Source organism: Trichosurus vulpecula, chromosome 1 (genome assembly GCF_011100635.1).
Source record: "Trichosurus vulpecula isolate mTriVul1 chromosome 1, mTriVul1.pri, whole genome shotgun sequence".
NCBI lineage: Eukaryota > Metazoa > Chordata > Mammalia > Diprotodontia > Phalangeridae > Trichosurus > Trichosurus vulpecula.
Window position 1 is genome coordinate 497552392 of NC_050573.1, and position 18343 is coordinate 497570734.

The 18343-nt window shown below is 39.5% G+C and overlaps 1 protein-coding gene across 2 annotated transcripts in view; it reads left to right on the top strand.

Annotated features, from left to right (window-relative positions):
• Window positions 1-4442: 4442 nt before the first annotated feature.
• BAG1 (BAG cochaperone 1) overlaps window positions 4443-18343 on the top strand; it is a 50129-nt gene continuing 36228 nt past the window's right edge. The window contains exons 1-2 of one of the 2 annotated variants that reach the window (XM_036739313.1): window positions 4443-4558; window positions 15424-15552. In XM_036739313.1, the coding sequence (XP_036595208.1) occupies window positions 4522-4558; window positions 15424-15552 (166 nt within the window). In that variant the 5' untranslated portion in view covers window positions 4443-4521. The remainder of the gene's footprint in view (window positions 4559-15423; window positions 15553-18343) is intronic. The other variant, XM_036739319.1, reaches the window with a different exon arrangement.

Sequence of the window (18343 nt, forward strand, 5' to 3'; positions counted from 1 at the left end):
CCCCGCCTCCTTCGTGCTTCCGCCCCGCCGGCGTGCCTACTGCGCGTGCTCAGTCTGCGCGGCCGAGATGATCCCGGCACTGCAAGATTCTCTAGTCCGGGTTTTCGAGGCTACCCGGGATCTGGGTGTCCCTAGACCTGGAGCAGTAAAAGCAACCGGGATGCAAAGAGAGTAGATTCCTTGGGAGGGAGAAAGAGCCCTTAACTTGGTCTTGGGCGTAGGGAGCTGGAAGGGCCCCTAGACATCATATAGTCCAGGGGTTCTTTTTAACTTTTTTGTGTCATATACACCTTTGGTAGTCCGGTGAAGCCTGTGGAACCCTTCTCAGAATAATATTTTTAAAAGTATAAAACAAAATATACGGGATTACAAAGTAAAGCAATTACATTAAAGTAGTTACCCAAATATTCGAAAAAAAAATCCAGGACTCTAGGTTAAAAATTCTTGCTCAATAACTGTGAAAGACCCTTATCAGTATAAGATATATGCCAGTATAAGATAATGCCAAAGGCTTCATAATGAAAAGCCACCTCCAGAGAGAGAACTGATGAACTCTGATTGGAGATTGAAGCATGGTGTTTTTCACTTTATTTTTTTTCGACATAGCTGATATAGAAATACATGTTGCATGAATTCACATATATAATAGGTATCGTATTGCTTGCTTTCTCAAAGGATAAAGGAGGGAGAGAGAGAATTTGGAATTCAAAATTTAAAAAAACAAGTGAATGTTAAAAATTAATTTAAAAAATTCCTAATCTAGTCCCACCCTATCATTTTATACTCAGCTATAAAAATGTTCATATTAGAGCATGGGATGTTAAAAGTAGGAAGAAACTTTAGATGTTTGTCATCCTGTCCACTCCCTACATTTAACAGATGAGAAAATTGAGGCCCAGAGAGAAGAAAAGCCTTGTCCTTTAGCCCACACCCCCTCTTGAAACAAATATTTTGTAGTTATTTACTTATGTAGATATTATTTCTTATTCCTCCTTATAAGCTCCTTGAGAGCAGGGACTGTATTTTTAAAAATTGTGTATCTATGACCTATCACTGTGCCTGACTCATAGTAAGTGCTTAACAAATACTTGATGAATTAAATAGGGAAACTGAGACCCAGAGAAGGGAGATGGCTTGCTTGCCCAAGATCACACAGGTAGTAAGGTGAAGAACCAGGGATATGATGTCCTCTGATTTAAAATACAATGTCCATACTTTCCCTCTTTTTAAGAAACCCCATTTCCAATAATGCTCCTGGGTATAAAGTAACATGTTTTTATATTTCAATAAATGTGCAACTGATACTTCTACATGAGACCACAGATTTACATGCACTATACATAGACCAAGGTTTGAGTTTTATGTGACCTCACAGTTACATTCAATTCTATCTCCAGATTCATAGTCCCTTCTAAAATTTTTCTTAAGAATCACTTGCGTGTGTTACCTCATCTAAGAAACCAAATGTGAAGTGAACACAAATCAAATATCCTTCTCCTACTCTAGTGATGATTTCATTTTTGCAATTGATTTAAGTGTTACTGGCCTTTGGCCATACCCACAGGGAGTATAGACACTTCAGACTATTGGGAAATCCACCAAGTCCAAGAGGCCAGACCTCTTCTCTTCCCCTGTCCTCTATTGAACAGGTACTTTTGTTCACTCAGATTCCTATGTTTTTTAGTTCCATAGGCGCACAGGTTATATGAATATTAATATGCATCAATATGAATAAAATTTAAATCTACTTGATTATGCATCTAGAGATGGAACTCTAAAAGTCAATTAGTTTACAGTGAGGAAATTGAGGCCCACAGAGGTTAAGTGCCTCTCCCAAAGTCGTACCAATAGCAAGTGGCAGACGGAGTTTTTAAATTCAGGCCAATTAGACTCCAAATTCAGACTGCTGGTTTGGTTCTGAACTCTACTCTTTTTCTGCAAGTCATAGATGTTAACAAACATTTTTAAAAACAAATGACTCAGTCTACAAGGACAAGTTATGTCCAACTCTTCTTGACTCCATTTGGGGTTTTCTTGGTAAAGACGGTGGAGTGGTTTGCCATTTCCTTCTCCAGCTCATTTTACAGATGAAGTAACTGAGGCAAACAGAGTTAAGTAATTTGCCCATGGCCACACAGCTAGTAAGTATCTGAAGTCGTATTTGAACTCAGGTCTTTGTGACTCCAGGCCAGGCACTCGATCCCTGTGCCACTTAGCTGTCTCCAGTTTCTTTACAGTTACTTAAAAATTAATTAATTAAATAATCATTTGTCAAAAGATTCACTCTTTTCTTTGGACTAAAAAGAAAAGACTTCTCTGAAACTCAGGTGTGGAACTGAACCTTTGAAAGGAGGTGTTAGCTTTTCTTATTTGGAGAAACCCCTTGTGCTGACTGTATGATCACTCACAAGCAGCTATCAACACTTATTGAGTGCCTAAGGCCCGCAAGGTTTTGTATTAGATGCTGGAAGATGCTAAAATGAAAGTCTCATCTCTGTCTTTAGAGGACTTAGAGTCTACCAGATTTAATTGAGAAGGTTAAGTAAAGGTACTTGGAGATAAAATCAAGTGGTCTTACAAAATCTTCAAAGAAACTCTTCAAACGCTATAGAAAAATAGAGCCTTGCTGAAGATTTCAAATAATCCTCCGCAGAAAATGATCACATGAGTCAGGTTATATTCATTCATTCATCTATTCATTCATCCATTTAACAAATGATCATCAAACATTTATTAATCTCCTGTGCTGTGGATAAAAAGAAAGAAAAACCAGTCCCTCTTCTCAGCAACCTGGCAATCTAATTGGGGGAGACAACAAGGAAACAGCTATATAGGGACAAAAATCTATCCCAGATAAATTGTAGGCAATCTCAGAGAGCAGAAATTTGAATCAAAGGGGACTGAGAAAGACTTCTTTGCAGAAGGTGGAATTTTAGCTGAGACTAATGTGGATGGAAACAGTGCCCTAAGAGTTAAAAAAAAATATTAAGAGTTGACTTTGTGAAGCCCCTAGTTTATTCTCTAACCTGAAGGTGTCCTAAAGTCTCCTCTTATTCTTTTTTTTTTTTGGTCAGGTCCTCCTGACTCCAGGTCCAGTGCTCTACTCACTGCACCACCTAGCTGCTCCCCCTTTTGAAATACATAAAACTTCCCCCTTGTCCCGGACCACAAAATTCCTTGTCTTCCTGGTCTTGAATCACAAAATTTCTTATCTCCCTTGTCCTGTCCTTATAAAAACAAGCCCATCCCTCTGGAAATTGCTAGTCTTTCTTCTGGGGCTTTTGAGTCAATAAAGCTCCCAATGGCTACAGAGAAGGTCTAAGTGAATTCTTCCACACCTGAACCAGCTCTAATAACTCTGTATTTTGTCAAGACCAGGAAAACCAGTGGGTAGAGATGAGGAGAGAGAGCATTCCAGGCATGGGGGAGAGCCAGTGAAAATGACCAGGGCTCAGAGATGGGCTGTCTTATGTGAGGAACAGAAAGGAGACCCTATGTGGAAGATGTAGCAAACATTTCATCGCCTCCCTGCTGTCTTCTCTAAAGTTAAATTTCTGTTGTAAAGCTTAGTAGAAGAGATACTCACACAAGTTCAATAAGCATTTATTAAGTGTTTGGCCTACTATGTGTACAATACTATATGTATATGACTTCAAGGAGATTACTATAAGGAAGGAAACAAACTTTTATTAAGAGCCTACCATGTGCCGGGCACTTTACAAAGATAACTCCTTTTATCCCCATTTCATAGTGGAAGAAAATGGGGTGAACAGAGATTAAGTCACTTGCCCAGAGTCACACAGCTAGGAAGGGTTTAAAGCCACATTTGAACAGAAGTCTTGATGAGTGCAGGCCCTTTGCTCTAGCCCCGCACCACCTAGATGCCTGGAAGTCAAATCAATCAACATTTAAAAGCCTACTTGCTAAACTCTACAGATTAAAAAAAAAAAAGGCAAAAGACAGTCTCTGCCCTCCAGGAGCTTACAGTCTTACAGGGGAGATAAGCAAACAAAAAATATACCAAGCAAGCTACATACAGGATAAATAGGAAATAATTAGCAGAGGCACTACAAACGTGTCAAGGACATTCTTTAAGAGAGCTACAAAGTGTTCTCAAAGTTTAATCGGAGAATGCTCTAAGGAGAGGACTCCAAGAATGGCTAGGATTTTGACCAGAAGAGATGGCAAAGGGGAGCGGCGGGATAAGGACGGGGTATTCCAGGGAACCTGAGCAAAGGAAGGTTGGAAAAGTAGAGAGTATTTATTAGGGGGGGCTGCCATGCCTCCCTCCAAGCCTGCCCATTCAGTCCAGACCGCCTCGGGCTGCCACTAAACTGTGGAGAGGCGGACTCCGCCCTCCTTACAGTTGTATTGAGCATGCTCAGCAGCAGGGGCAGGTTTGGACGCCTGGCAGGTTGGGTCTCGTACCTGCAGCGTGGGGAGGGGGCAGGACCTGGGGGGGCCGGTGGATGATCTTCAGGCCTGGGATTCGGGGAGTCCGAGGGAGTGGCCTCAGCAGAGATGTCAGGACCCTCAGTGACCGTGACCGTCACCTACAGTAAGTGACAGGGGCGGGAGGAGCAGGACTGATTCCTGCCTATGTTGGGTTTTTACAGGATACAGTCGGGGAAGGGGGGTCTCGTTGAAACCCGTTTTATGATGGGGACAGTGGTGGCCGATCCCCAGAAGCAGAGTCACAGTCTTGTCCTTTACAAGTGAGGCAGGCAGTCAGTAAGCATTGATTAAGCTCCATGTGCTAAGTACAAGGATAGCACTCGTATGGTTTTTTTTCTTTCTTTTCCCTATTTTTTTCTTTATTTCTTTCTCCTCTTCTCCACTCACTTCCCCCTCTCACTTTAGAGACTTCTTGTTTCGGTTCTGGGAGGTTGGGGGGAGACTAGAGGTCACAGAGATCCCTTCCAACTAACTCCCTTGAGATTCCCTGATTCAGCAGCTTCCCTGTACACTCCTGTTCCTGCTTCTGTTAATAATAACAATAGTTAGCATTTAAATATATAGCACTTTTAAGGTTTGCAAATCATTTTACATATGCCATCTCATTTGAGCAATACTTCCCTGGTTTCTGGAAGGATGTTGGGAGGGCACAGGAATCATGGTGGCAGCTTCCACTCCATGGAGTTGCTGATGGGTAACCCTTTCTAAAAAGTTAGGTTTAACGGTTGTGATCATGCCCTAAAGCGATCAGGAGCTCACAATGCCAGATCTCTTGTGGTAATCAAACCTGACTGTGGAAGTGGCCAGCCCCCCCCCAAAAAAAGAAAAAAAAAGGATGTTCTGATTTCAAAGCAGTCTAACTTTTTAAAAAGCAAAGTTGGTATTGCAGGACCTACATTAATTAAATCTCTTTGGAGAGTAATTAGATATCTCTTACAACAGTTACTTAACAGGAACTGTTTACAAAGTGACTATTGCACAGGATATAATATCATAGGTCTAGAGCTGGAAGAGATCTCAGAGGCTCTGCATCTCCCTCGTTTTATAGAGGAGTAAACTGAGTCTTAGGGAGGTTAAGTCAATTGAAATGAAGATCAAATTAAAGTATATACATGTCAAGCACCAAGTGAAGGTTAGCTATTACTGTATTGTTGCTGCTCAAAGTCACATAGATAATGTCAGAGATGAGATATGAATCCAGTCCTTTGACTCCAAAGACAACACTACAATAAAGAGTAAGGACACCTAGGTTCTTCTACCCCTTCCAGAATGAGGCAAAAACATGGCTTTATGTTCCAGTGAATTTTAAGGTTTACAGAGAGTTTTCTAGACAGCCATAAGTTGCTGGATATCTGGCTATGTAAGTAGATAAATTTTATCCAACAAGTATTTCTGGTTAGGCTACTGTGTACTAGCACTATATTTGGCACCATGGTGAATACAAAAATGTAAATCAAAATGCCTGCCCTAAGGTAACTTATAAGAGAGGCTGTATAGTAGAAAGGAAAAGAACATTTGGATTGGAAGTCTGGAGGACTAGGTTCTGGTCATAATTCTACCTCTGTTTTGGGGCAAGTGATGCTGTTCTGCACAAGGACAAATTTTCAGAAAGGGAGAAAGTAGAATTGGCGAACACTTAAGTCGATGAAATTGATTTCAGTTCATGTCAGAATTGAGAACTTGGTAGGAAAGGGTAGTGCATCCAATTTTCTTCTACTATACAAGAAGTGACAATTGTAGAGAGACATGATACTTTCATCGAGAGCTAGTTGCGGCACTTCTGGGTCATGTGAGCCACCAAATGGAGGATTAAACATTTTCTGTGATCCCCATGACCTCTCAAACCAGAAACAGAAGTTATGCACCAAAGATAAAGCCATTTCAGCGGTCTCCAGCTGAATCCAAAAAAAGCCCCCAAACCTATGAACTAACACTCAGCTTACCCCGAGCTCATTCAGCACTCAGCTGTAGCCTTCCAAGCCACCAGTAGGCTGCCCTAGTAGATCCAAGAACCGGACACACAGATCTGCAACAAAACCCATTCCTACACCCAGGTTCCCTTTCCCTGTTTCCAGTTCTGTGGAGACCCCAACTCCAGGCTGTGGAAATTTACTCCAGCTGCATCAGACAGTCAGCTGGCCACAACCCTTCAGGAGCAAAAATACCAGCATGACAAAGTTCTGAACTGCTGGTACTGGGCCAGAGAATTGAAGAACAGAGGGAGCAGAATAGGTCACCAGGACAGGACACCATGTGTGGATGTTGTGATGTTGTGGGGGGTGGGAGGAGAGAAGCGTGTTTAGCACTCTACTGAGGGAACATGCACAGCACCCAGGAGCGTCAGTTATCACTAACTGGAAAGTCACTTGGGGCAAAGACGTAGGTTGGTGAACTATAGAGCCTGAGAGGCTTTTAAATCCAGGTCTGAAGGAAAACACCATCAGAATGGACAGAGCCAGAAACTGAATAGGGGAGAATCAGGAAAAAAAAAGACAAAGTACCAGAAACCTCAGGAAGAAGAAAACTCAAAGACCTTGAACATAAGAAGATCAATCAGTAAAGATTTATTAAGCATGTACTATGTGCCACTCACTGTGTTAAGCACTGGGGTTACAAGAAGGGGCAAAAGAGAGTAAGAGAGTTGCTGCCCTAAGGAGCTTACAATCTAATGAGAGAGATAACATGTAAACATACACACAGACATACGTATATACGCACATATACCTACACGAAGCAAATTCTATATAGGAGAAATAAGAAGTAATTAACAGAGGGAAGGCATTAGAATTAAGGGAGGTTAGGGAAGTCTAGTAGAAGATGGTATTTAGTAAAGGAAGTCGGGAAGGTCAGTAGACAGAGCAGATGCGGGAGAATGTTCCAGGCATGGGGGATAGCCAGAAAGGATGCCTGGAGCCAAGAGATGGAAGTGTCTTGTTCAAAGAACATCCAGAAGGCCAGTGTCACAGGATCAAAGAGTTCCTGGCAAGGAGTAAGGTGTAGGAAGACTGGAAAGGTAGGAGGAGGTTAGGTAATAAAGGGCTTTGAATGCCAAACAGCATTTCCTATTTGTGATCCTGGAGGCCATAGGGAGCCACTGGAGTTTATTGGGAAAGGGAAGTGCACTTTAGGAAAATCCCTTCAGTGACTGAAAAATCAACAGGGAAAACATTAATAACAGAAGGAAGTTGGGGGCAGCTAGGTGGCACAATGAGTAGAGCACCGGCCCTGGAGTCAGGAGGACCTGCGTTCAAGTCCGGCCTCAGACACTTGACACATGTACTAGCTGTGTGACCTTGGGCAAGTCACTTAAACCCAACTGCCCTGCCAAAAAAAAAGCCAACAACAGAAGGAAGTATGACCTTTAGATCCAGTAAATCAGTGCAAGTGCCCATGAATAAATACTGCAAAATAATGGAAAATTATTCTACATTTGGTGAATTTGAAGAGAAATTTGAGGAGAACAGAGAACCACAATATGCTGTTCCTAAGCAGTTCAAAAGAGAAATGAGAATTAAGACAGCAGGATTTATGGCTTCACTGCTAAAATAAGGGGCATAATAGAAAAAACTGGATCTGTAATGGCAATCCTCACCAAATAAACAAAAGAGAGAATGATAGATTGGGCATGCAATTATACAGAAGTGAAGAACAATCTAGAAGAGAAGCAAAAAACCAATCACATTAAAAGAAAAAAAAACCATACTGATCTTGAAGATTGGATGTGTAGAGACAACCGAAAGATCATAGGTTTCCCAGAAGAATGTGACAGGACAAAAAACCTTTACACCATAATGCAGGAAGTAATAGAAAAGAAATGCGTAAAACTTCTGAACATAGAAAAACATACCGATTGAAAGAATCCACAGATCATCTCCAGAAAAAATGAAGGCTGCAGTTTCCAAGACATATGGTTAAATTTAACAATCCAATTCAGAAACAACAGGCTATCAGGAGAAATACCCTCAAATAGAAAGGATTTAATGAAATGTGAATAACCTAAGACTATTTTGTACCCACTAGAAAATGTTGGAGAGAATGGAATAATGTATTCCAAAGAGCCACCGACCAAGGTGACCTGTCCAGCAAATCTGAGCTTAACCATACAGGACAAAAGATGTATGTTCAATAATAAAGAGGCATTTGAAATCTTTTTAGAAAGAAAACCAGAACTGAAGAGATTATTTGCTTCTTGAATACCCCAAACAATAGAAATGTAGGAGGAGTGAACAAATGTAGCAGCCAAGGATAGCAAATGATAGCAGAGATCATTAAGAAACTTCTTTCTAAATGTACATAAGGAGACAAAGGTAAAGGTGGAGGAAAGAGTGAAAAGGCAGGCCTTGGAATTATGGACCAAAAGAGGTGATACCTTGGCTACAGATAAATCATTGTATTTTTTTTTTAACGGGAGGGAGGGTACTTGAAAAGAGAAAGGGAAGTAGGAGGATAGAAAGGAATGTGTGGTGTGCCAGGGTCAGCTCAAGGGCTAGCAACAAGGGAGAGGAGCCCCTTGTGGTCTCAGAAAGAGAAGAGCTTATTGGGGAGTGAGTGAGGAGGAGGGAAGATAGAAAAGAAAGGGAAAGGAAGAAGGCTCTGCTTTGGTGGTAGGAGGAGGTGGTTCCACTGATTAATGCTTCTATGAGGGAAGAGAGATGGTCTGTGAAGGGAGACTGGGACATTTCACTGAGTGTGGCCTGGGGGTCTGGTACTTGAAAAGTCTGCTAGTCCTGCTTTGGAAGGGGAGGAATTAGAACTCCTGTGGGCAACTGGCATTTGAGAGAATAGGAGAGCATGGGCTGAGGGAGGAAATTTTGAGGCCAATAGGGGAAAAAGATAATCAAGGCAGGGTATAGTGGGGAAGGAGCCCTAGCCTGGAGCAGCGTCCTCATTGATACATGCAATTAATTGGCATTGTTCTGGGAGTGAGGCACAATGGAAAAGAGGAATCCATGGGGCAAGTTCCCTAAGTCAGTGGGAGAAACCACCCAGAGGGGAGAGCCTAGAATTGTTGCAGTTGACTTTGAGTGAGGGAGGGCTGTGCAAGGTCACCAGCCTCACTTTCTCCTCCAGAGCCATCTAGATCCAGTAACCAGATATTCATTAGGATGACTGGAGATGACCCAGGATGCAATGGGAGACCCTGGCCTCTTTAGGCTATGGCCTTTTTGTGTACTCACTTAGAGTGAGGTAACACCTATTCAGTGAATAGGCCTGTTTAAGAAGTCAGTCATGACTCCTTTAATTAGAAAAAAAAGAGAAAAAAAATCAAGCTGGGAGGGGAAGACCTTCAGGGTCTCTGTTCCAAAGAGAAACAGTTACCATTGATATTCACTCTAAGGCAGGAGGGCCCAAGATACGAACTTGGACTGGGACCTTTCCTGATCCAATCTATGAGCTTCAGAGTGAACTGGGTTTAAGGTTTTGTGAAAGAAAGAGAGAGAAAGGAAGAAAAAGAAAGAAAGGAAGGAAGGAAGAAGAAAGAAAAAGAAGGAAGGAGGAGAAAGAAATCTAGTCGGTAAACTCCAAGTGGGCAGCTTCTGGCCATCAAAATTTACCTTCCTTTGGAGAGGAGAAGGAGAGGGAGAGGGAGAGGGAAAGGGAGAGGGAGAGGGAGAGGACGAGCTAAGTTACCCAACTAGCTGGGTCCTCTTTCAGGCAGCTGGGTCTACTCACAGGATGTGTTTGTCCTTTGTTCTCAAAGAGGACCATAACATCAGGGAGATGATGACATGACTTGCAGTTGACTTTGATTTGAGTCAGGGAGGGCTGTGCACGGTCACCAGCCTTACTTTCTCCTCCAGAGCCATCTGAGTCCATGAGGAATTCAGAGAAAAGAGAGAGACGAGATAATTATTGGGATCGTGAATCAGAGAATGAAAATCTAGAGTAGATAGAGAGAATGAATAATGAAGAGAGTGAGAAAAAGCCTTTTTGGAAAAGGGTGCAAAAAATTGAAATAAAAAAATGAACAGGACTAGTTGAAGGGAAGGAAAGAGAAATGGGGAATTTACTTGACTAGCTGAGAGGAAAAGGGGATAAGAATTATGTAATCAGATAAAAACAAGAGAGAAAAAAGATCTAATAACAAAAGCCCAATGAGAAGAGGAGATCAGGGTGAAGATCCCCTTCAAAAACATGAAGAAAAAGTACCTGAAGGAACATAGTACTGTGTTTACAAAAGAGAGGGAAAAATCCCAAATTGAAGAAACCCACCAGTATTAGAGAGAGGAAAATATAAACCTCTTGTAATTTTACATGTAAATAGACGAAGTAATCCAATAAAACAAAAAAGAGTGACAGATTGGATAAGAAAACAATACCCTACTATCTGTTACCTGCAAGAAATACATTTGAAAAACAGACATATACAAAGTAAAACTAAGGAGATGGGAAAAAGTTTACTATGCATCAAATGAAACCAAAAAAGCAGGTGTTGCCATCATGTTATTTGACAAAGCAAATGAAATAAAAAGAGATAAATATCAGTAATAAACTTATGTGATCCAAATACCTTAGCATATAAATTCATAAAGGAAATATTATCTAAACAACAAGAAGACATAGACAGTAATACATTGATGAGACTTCATTATCCCTCTCAATCTTGGATAAGTAACAGAAAGATGGAGATAGCTAGGTGGTTCGGTGGATAGAACACTAGGCCTGGAGTCAGGATGACCTGAGTTCAAAACCAGTCTTAGACACTAGCTATGTGACCTCAGACAAGTCACTTAACTTCTATCTACCTTAATCCCCTGGAGAAAGAAATCACAAACTACTCCGATATCTTTGCCAAGAAAACCCCATGGACAGTATGGTCCACAGGGTCATGAAGAGTCAGACATGACTGAATTGATGGAACAACAACAGAAAGATTTTTAAAAAAGAGGAACTATGGAACTGAACAAATTGCTAGAAAAACTGGATTTAAAAGACTTATGGCATCTTCTAAATGGGTCTGCAAAAGAATACACATTTCTCAGCACCACATGGAACTTTTACAAAAATTGATCATGTACTAGGGCACAGAGATATTGTAAACAAATATAGAAAAGGCAGAGGTAGTTAATACATCCTTTACATACCATAACACAGTAAAAATAGAAATTGGTTCAGGAGCCACAAACAAAAAATACAGACCCAAGTGGAGATTTAACAATGAAATCCTAAATAATGAGTGGGTTAAAGAACAAATCATAGGAACTATGTAAAAAGCTATGTAAAGCTTTTGTAAAAGAAAATGATAATGATGAAACAATGTACTAAGATTTCTAGGATGCAGCTAATTTTTCAAGGGAAAAATCATATCCTTACAAACAAACATAAGCAAAATAGAAAAAGAGAGGATTAGTGAATTGAACACGCATTTATAAAAATTAGTCAACAAATAAACCTAAAACAGGCAAAAAGAGGAGATATTAAAAATTAGAGGAGAAATAAATTGGAAAAAATAGAAATGATAAATAAAACTAAGATCTAGTTCTTTGAAAAGGCTAATAAAATTGATAAACTTAGCTAATCTAATTAAAAAGAGAGCAGAAAATCAAATCAATAAAATAACAAATAAGCAAAGTGAAATCACAGCAAAACCAAAAGAAATAAAAAGAATACAGTCATACTTCATTTTACTGTGCTATACTTTGTTGCACTTCACAGATATTGCATTTTGTTGGGGTTTATTTTATTTTATTTTTTTACAAATTGAAGATTTGGGGCAACCCTGCGTTAAGCATGTCTATCAGCGCCATTTTCTAACAGCCTGTGCTCACGTCATATTTCACAATGTGAGGCATTTGGCAATTCTCGCAATATTTCAAACTTTTTCATTAATATTATATCCATTACAGTGATCTGTGATCAGTAATCTTTGATATTACTATTGCAATTGTTCTGGGACACCATGAATCATACCTATAAAGGATGGCGAACTGAATTGATAAATGTTGTGTGTATTCTGATTGCTCCACCGACCAGCTGTTCCTTCACCTCTGTCTCTCTTTCTCTCTCTCTCCTCGGGCTTCTCTATTCCCTGAGACACAACAATATTGAAGAATATTTCATAAACTTAGTTGATAAAGCAGCAGCAGAGTTTGAGAGGATTGACTCCAATTTTGAAAGAAGTTCTGCTGTGGGTAAAATGCTATCAAATAGCATGGCATGCTACAGAGAAATCTTTATGAAAGGAAGAGTCAGTCAATGCAGCAAACTTCATTGTCTTATTTTAAGAAATTGCCATAGTCATCCCAACCTTCAGCATCCACCACCCTGATCAGTCAGCAGCCATCAACATCGAGGCAAGACCCTCCACCAGCAAAAAAGATTATGACTTTGCTGAAGGCAGCTCAGATGATGGTTAGCATTTTTTATCAATAAAGAGTTTTTTAATTAAGGTATGTACATTGGTTTTTTTAGACATAATACTATTGTATACTTAATAGATGACAGTATAGTATAAACATAACTTTTATATGCACTGGGAAACCAAAAAATTCTTGTGACTTGCTTTATTGCAATATTCATTTCATTGCAGTGCTTTGGAACCAAACCCACAATAACTCTGAAATATGCTTGTAATCAGAACATATTATTAGGTATAAAACCAATAAACATTCCCCAGTAGATAAATTGTCAAAGAATATGAACAATTTTTAAAAGAATAAAAGCAAAGTATTCACAACCATGTAAAAGGATGCTTCAAATCACTAATAATAAGAGAAATACAAATCAAAACAACCCTGAAGTTTCACCTTACACCCTGCAAATTGGCAAAAATGACAAAAGATGGCAATGCTCAATATTGGAGGGATTGTGGAATGCTAGACATACTAACACATTGTTGGTGGCTCTGTGAAATATTATGGCTATTTTGGAAAGAAATTTGAAATTATGCAAATAAAGTGAATAAAATGTCTGTATTTTTTGAACCAGAGATTTAATTGGGGGGCATATACCCCATTGATAGCCATTGATGAGAAGAAAGTTGCCATATATTCCAAAATATTTATGGTAGCACTTTTTGTGATAGCTAAGAATTGGAAACAAAGTAGATGTCCATCCACTGGGGAATGAAACAAATTACGGTATGTGAATGTAATGGAATATTACTGTGTCGTAAGAAATGGTTTGTGTAATGAAAGCAGAGAAGCATGGAAAGATCTACAAGAACTGATGCTGAGTGAAGTAAGCAAAACCAAGAAAAAAATATACACAATGCCCACAGCCGTGTAAATGAAAAGAATGATCACACACAAAATATCAAAAGTGAGTGTAACAAAACTAAAGATCAAGCAAGATTCAGATAAAGAGACATGAGAAGAGACCCCCTTAACCCACCCCTTCATGGATGAGGGAGATCCATAGGTGTTACTCATTGTACATGTTTTTGGATTTCTTCAAAGTATTGATCAGCTGTGCTGATGTTTTTTTTGGCTCCAAAAAGTACTATTCGTAAAATGGGATGATTTTCTGGGAGGAGTAGGGGGAAGAATAGTTGGGATAATTATGATGATGTAAGAAACAGAAGATAAAAATAAAACCTTATTTTTTTAAAAATGAGTAAGTCAGGTTTCCTAGGTCAGGGCAATGCTTCAGATATGGTTTAGCAAAGCAAAGCATTCATCAGATTCTCTCATATTCTCCTTTTGGAAAAGATAAAGAGATGTAGGCTAGATGGGTACAATTAGTACTGATTAGAGGGCAGCTTGGTTGGTGCAGTGAACAGAGTGTGGGCCCAGAGTCAGGAAGACATCTTCTTGAGTTTACATCTGGCCTCACATACTTAGTAGTTGTGTGACCCTGAGCAAGTCACTTCACCCATTTTGCCTCAGTGTCTTCATCGGTAAGATGGTCTGGAGAAGGAAATGGCAAACCACCCCAGTATCTCTGCCAAGAAAACCCCAAATGGGGTCATGAAGAGTCAGACGCGATTAAAATGACTGAACAATAATAGATGGCTGAATGCAAAGTTTAGTCTAGTTTCTGTGTCAACTGGTGGAGTGCTTCAGGCATCTGTGTCCTGGCGTTATTTAACATTTTAACCAATAACTTGAATAAAGGCATAGATGGCAGGCAGGATTATCAAAGTTGCATGTGACACAAGACTAGGCCGGATAACTAACATATTGGATCATAAAGTCAGTATCCAGAAAGATCTTAACAGTGTTGAGCTGAATCTAATAAGGTTAGACTTAATAAAGATAAATATAAGGCCTTGCATTTTGGTCCAAAAAATCAATTTACAAATGCAAGCTGGAGCTACATAGCTAGAAATTAGCTTGTACGAGATCTAGGCATTTTAGTGGACTGTGCACTCCACGTGAGTTAACAGTATAACATGAGTTAATAGTATGGCAGCAAATAACATAAATGCAAAAGGGAATGGGCTCCCTTGGGGGATATTTTGTCTTCAGAAGAAAAGACTTAGGGATTCTGTCTTCAAGTATTTCAAAGGGATAGCACCTGGAAGGGAATTTAGGTGTAATTCTGTGTAATGCTGGAGGGAAAAACTAGAATCAATAGAAATTGCAAGGGGGCAGATTTGAGTTCAACATTAAATGGTGAAAACTTCGTAAGAATTAGACTTATCCAGTAATAAAAAAGGCTACTTCCGAAGTTAGGAGTTTGTTCTCATCAATCCTATTTAAGAAGAGTATCGGTGACCTCCAATTGGGGATATTATAAAATAGATTCCTGAATTAGGTAGGATGTGAATTAAATTTCTGCCGTCCCTTGAAGTTGAGATTCTATGATCCTGATCAATTCCTTGAGAGTAGGAACTCTCCTTTGCCTTTTACCTCTATTGTTACCCATCAGAGTTCTCAGCCATTGGTAAGTGTTTAAATAATATTTCTTGAAACTGGAAATGTTTGTTTAATTTCTGTTCTAAAGATAGTTTCTGTGTGGTTTATAGAACATTTACATTGAAGAATTGCTATTTTCTAGCTACAGACAATTATTCTTTCTTTTCAGACAATGAAAAACACAATATTCAAGTTGTAGCACAGCAAGGAAACGGTGAACCAACCCTTCAGGACATGGCTCTTCTTATTGAACAAGTTACTGGAGTTCCACTTGCTTTCCAGAAATTAATATATAAAGGTAGAAATTTTTCTTTTAATATTTTCAAAGAATCCTAAAGTTCAAGTTTGAATTCAAGTAATAAAGGATAGACTTAAATTGTATGTCATCTTAACTTTCTTTTCTTTTTCCAATTCTCTAGGTATGATTGTAAATATTGATATAAATTTTGCATAGAGAAGTATTAGACATAAATTACAAGGAAGCGATAAAATAATGCACGTGACTGAAATAATATTTGTGGTAAAAAGCTTTTTTTGAACACCTCTTTTAGGAATAATTCATATGTATCTATGGTTGCCTCAACTTCCTCTCCTTCCTTAAGTCTGCAGATCCTTTACCACTGAAACTCCATCCTCATCCTGGGGCCTAGGCTCTGTTGCATGGGAACCTCTGTGTAGTAGGTGCAGCCCCTGTTCCGTTGAAATCTTGCAAGCCCCCATTGGCAGAAGTCCTATTGCTTCCTCTTGATGATCAAGACCTCTGGACCTTGGTTCCAGAGCCTGCCTTCCCCTTCTCCCCCTGAAATCCCAATGGAAAAGAAATTCTCCTAAGTTATGGAAGGAGTATGTTGTAGTCATTGAATCTATGAAAGGGAGATCTGTTCTTGGTGATTCCTATTGGGATTCAATTTTTTTCCTTATGAAAACTGTTAAAAGTGGGGCCAGGATCTTCCCCACAGAGAAAATAAGTCTTCTGTGGGACAGAATTGCTGTCTTCCGGTATGTAGAAGATGGATAAAAGAGTCGTTCTACTTACCATCCAGGGCAGACCTGTCTATGAGAAGTGCGCAGGCAGATCTAGTCTGGATTTCAAGAGAAATCTTCATCACAATTAGAGATGTTCAAAAGTGTAATGGGCTGCCAGGCAAGTCACCCATGACTGGTTATCTTCGGGCAAAGGCTGGATGACTACTTGTGCAGATGCCGTTGAAGGGATTCGTTTTCAGGTCTAGGTGGCCTTTAATGTCCCTTCCAGCTCAAAGATTTTGTATCAATTACAAAGATTTAATACTTATTTAGTAAAATTATTATATTAGCGTATAATATATAACAGTATGGAATAATGAAATATTAAAATAATTAATTACAAAAACAGTATTTAATATATGGTTTTACAGGCAGGTCTAGAGACCTAAGTGCCCTTTATCACATTGTTTCCATCTTTTATATTTTTGCAGGGGGGAAGGCAAGGCAATTGGGGTTAAGTAACTTGCCCAAGGTCACAGCTAGTAAGTGTCAAGTGTTCGAGGCCGTATTCGAACTCAGGTCCTTCTGATTCCAGGGCCGGTGCTCTGCTCACTGCACCACCTAGCTGCCCCTATTACATTGTTTCTATGAGAAAACTCACTCTGAGTTACAAGAGACCCACTTAATTTATGGGATACTGTCTCTTTGTAAGCGAGAGAGCTGTGTGGATATATAATGTACACTACATTTTTTCCCCCAAAAGTGATAACTCATTTTATCCCCAAATGTCTGATGTGGGTGGTATCTGTAGGCAAAAGTCAGATAAATCATGTGAAAATGCCCTTCACATGACCAAGATTAGTAATAAATTCACCCACTCAAGTATGTCTGTGCCTTTGTGAAGCTCACTTCTACATGTGACTTTGACTTCCAAATGTCTCTCAGAGAACATGATTCATTTACATAGCAGGAGATGCTAAACAGTGCACAGTGACAAGCGTGATTTTGAAAAGAGTTGCAAAGTGGTTTTTCTTACTGAATCTCAACTTTTGATGCTTTGTGGTAGACCAATTTGAAGTTTAAAATGAATTTTGGTTGACATTCATGCTGATAATTTGCTTTTCCTATCTTGTGGCATTGTTTTTTGAAGTTTTTCAAGGTGTGCTGAAATTTTCAGATTTCTCGTTTTTGGAAGGTCTAGCTGCCCACAACCTTAGGGTTGAATGACAGAGTAAGGCCCAGTTGACACTGGATTATAATTCAATAACCATTTACTTAGTCCCTACTTCTGTGCCTGACAGATCATCTAAACCCTGAGGATACAAATAAAAAGACAGTCCCTGCCCCCAGAGTACTTACTGATGACACTGCAGGAATTCATTTTTAGTCTAGGTGGCCTTTAATTTAAAGTCCCTTCCAGCTTTAAGATTTTGTATTAATTACAAAGAATTAATAATTATTTAGTAAAATTATTATATTAGTTATAATATATAATAATATAGAATGAAATATTATTAAAATAATTAATTACAGAAATTGTATTTAATATACAGTTTTGCAGACTGTCCTAGAGATGGGGGAAGACAGTACATCGAAGGAAGCTGAAAGATTTGGTACAGGGTCATGATGTTTGTGGAGGCAAAATCAAGCAGAGCAGGTGGTAAGAAATGAGCGGAAGGAAGTGAAGTGTAGGCTATAGTAGGTGCTTTTAGGCAGCACTTCTTACTTAAACTGTGGGTTGTGAGCCCATATGGGGTCTCCATCCACAGTTTAAGACACGCTGAAGGAGTCATGAGTGGTATCTTAAAGACTGTCAAAAAGAAGAAGCATTAAATGTATTATTAAAAAAGGAAACTACAGGGCCAGTGTATAGGAATTGTAGGGAAGCAGTTTTTGGCAGAGTGTCCATTAGAACCTCCCGAGGATTGAAGCTGTCTGAAAATGGACTGGCCTGCCTCGTTAGGTAGTGAGTTCCTTCTTACTGTAAGTGTTCAAGCAGACATTGGACTTGTTGGGGGAATATTGTGAAGGGGATTCATACTGCAGCTAAGGATTGAACAAGTTGACCTTCTAAATCTGGGATTTTATGATTCTGGAAAGGTAGGTAGGAACCCGATTGTAAA